Source organism: Pecten maximus, chromosome 12 (genome assembly GCF_902652985.1).
Source record: "Pecten maximus chromosome 12, xPecMax1.1, whole genome shotgun sequence".
Taxonomy (NCBI): Eukaryota; Metazoa; Mollusca; class Bivalvia; order Pectinida; family Pectinidae; genus Pecten; species Pecten maximus.
Window position 1 is genome coordinate 27910595 of NC_047026.1, and position 2485 is coordinate 27913079.

General features: G+C 33.2%; 1 protein-coding gene across 1 annotated transcript; it reads right to left on the reverse strand.

The window, feature by feature from the left end:
• Positions 1-1160: 1160 nt before the first annotated feature.
• LOC117338967 lies at positions 1161-1646 on the reverse strand. The gene has a single exon (XM_033900332.1). It carries the CDS (start codon positions 1644-1646, stop codon positions 1161-1163), a length of 486 nt encoding a protein of 161 aa, XP_033756223.1.
• Positions 1647-2485: the final 839 nt, after the last annotated feature.

The following is a 2485-nucleotide window of genomic DNA, read 5'->3' on the forward strand; positions in this document are numbered from 1 at the left end:
ACATTTAAAAAAAAATAAAAAATAAACTGGGAAAACGCCAAGTTTAAAAATGTGGCACAATTGGATTGTTTTTCCTGTTTGGACAGCTAGACAGAGAAATCTCAGCACGAGTGTTGAGAGTGATTGATGGATTTGAGGGTTTCCCTGAGGTTAGCTCTCAATACTCTTACAAGGGTTGAGATTTCCCTGTCCATTCCCTTAATAATACACTCCTTAAATGCTGTAGGAGACTCAAAAAAAAAAAAAAAATGATAATACTGAGTAAACCCAATGTATAACTATAGCTAATACATTATCAACAAGTCAATGACAGCTATTTCCTTGCAATGTTCCATCAACATTTGTAGACTTTAATGCGATTTTTGATATTTCCACGGCACATGGGACAATTTTCTAAAGTTTTGCCACATGGCATGCAGGTTACCAGATGCCCGCAATCCATCAACGACAGTCAGCTGCATTGTCCATGCATACACAACATTCTGAAAAAAATTATATGCAACATATATTATTTTTTAATGCTCAGAACTTTCAGCAGACTCCAATCTATATTATGCAACAAAAAATCACAATAGTATTTTATGAAGTCTAAATGATAGCAATATTAGGTCATATATTAAATATTTGACAAGGTCTTCTGAGTAAAGGAGTCCTTATATGATAACTTAAAAAAATTCAAATTATGTTCATTAGCTTTTTGCATCATTTTATGGGCTGTTTAAATTAGATTTGCCTTTTTTTTACAAATGCATATTGAGATTTATGTTCAAGTTATAACTAGGCCTACCCCTTCAAAATGAAAACAGAGGTAATTGTCAGAATGAAATTAAACATCAAATAATTATAATACACAAAATGATGTAATGTCTACATCTACTGCAAATGCATAATTGAAATAAGCACTAACAAATGTATATCACATCATTGATGGTTTGTTAAATATCAATTGCAGTTTGTGAATCTCCAAATACCATATGGAGGGAAATGTTTCCAGTTTTTATGACCATGAAATCTGAACATAACAAAAATCCATCTAATGTTTCAAATTAACTGTCGTTGTAAAGATCATGAATCTATTAAGCACTTCCTGTACTTTTAGGTCAACTAAATCATGAAAAGTTAAGGGCAAAAACTGATCATAACACTCTTGATATCTTTAGTTAATTGTCAGGTTTGGATTTGTTTATAGCAGACACTAGATTTGAAAGCAGGGAAAGCTTGTCAGCATGCATTTTCTCTTTTCGTGCGCCTTCCTCTTTTTGGCGTTCCTTTTGCTGTGCAGCATGTAGTCGAAGAAATTCCAAAATTTCTGAAGAATTGGATTTTCTTGGTTTTTTTTCTCGTGGCGACTGACTTTCCACATCAGTATCACTGCATTCTTCAGATTCAATTGTTTGACTAGCTGATTTCCTGGAACTTTGCAGATGTGGAGGATTCACAGTTGGACAATCACCCATTAATTCATCAAGTTCAGTGTCATATTCATATGTTTTTCTTGAGTTTCCACTTTTGTTGTTGTGATCTTTAGTGTTCTTGTAAGCTCTTGTAATGGTTTTCCACCGTCCTGCTACTTGATCTGGGGTAAAGTTGTAGCCTTGGTCTCTCAAACACTGCGCAATTTTACTCCACATGACCTTCTTCCTCATTGTGCCTGATTTTACTTTTTCATTTTACTTTTTCATTAAATGTTTTATAACTTGCAATCAAAGATAGGGTTTGTTTTTTGGTCCAGGAGTTACCTTCATTTTCTCTGACTGCCTCTGGAGCGCTTGATGATGGTAATGTTTCAGTGACTGTGAGACTTGATGTACCTGTAGCTCCACTATGTGATTGGACAGGAGCTGAAAACAATTGAAACACATATACACGTAAAGCTAATGAGCTCTGATCATAAGTGAATAAAAAATGTGGTTTAGCATCATATTCAGAAATTGCTTTTACTTCATGTTCTGATTATTAAACCTCCTGACCAGAAGTGGGAATCCAGGTTAAAAAATCTGGAAAGTTCTATCGAAATGATAAAAAAATTCAAAATATTTTCAAAAGCAGATATTTCAATGTGTAATCGATCCCATATGTTTCAAATTTCTGAGATGTACACCGAAACATCAAAAGAATGTAAGTAATTTGTAAATGAAATTGAATAAATACATTCTAAATATGTGCTTCAATGCATACTTGGTATGTTGCAAAATGGATGTAAAAATGTTACAGAAATTAAAACAAAATTTATATACCTTTTTTGCAAGGGTGGCTTTCATATTCTTCAGTTTCTGAAAACCACCCTTTGCAACTTCTACATTGAAACATGGTCTTAGTGAAATATGTCTCATTGCAATTGTTTGGTGCCGGGGCTCTGTCACTCAGATCTATAATGTGCAAACAAAGTAAATATAAATATAAGTAATCACAATGCCTAGTAAGTTTAATACATTCAACATTGTACTTTAACTACATGTATAAATCACATTTCCTAATATTTCTG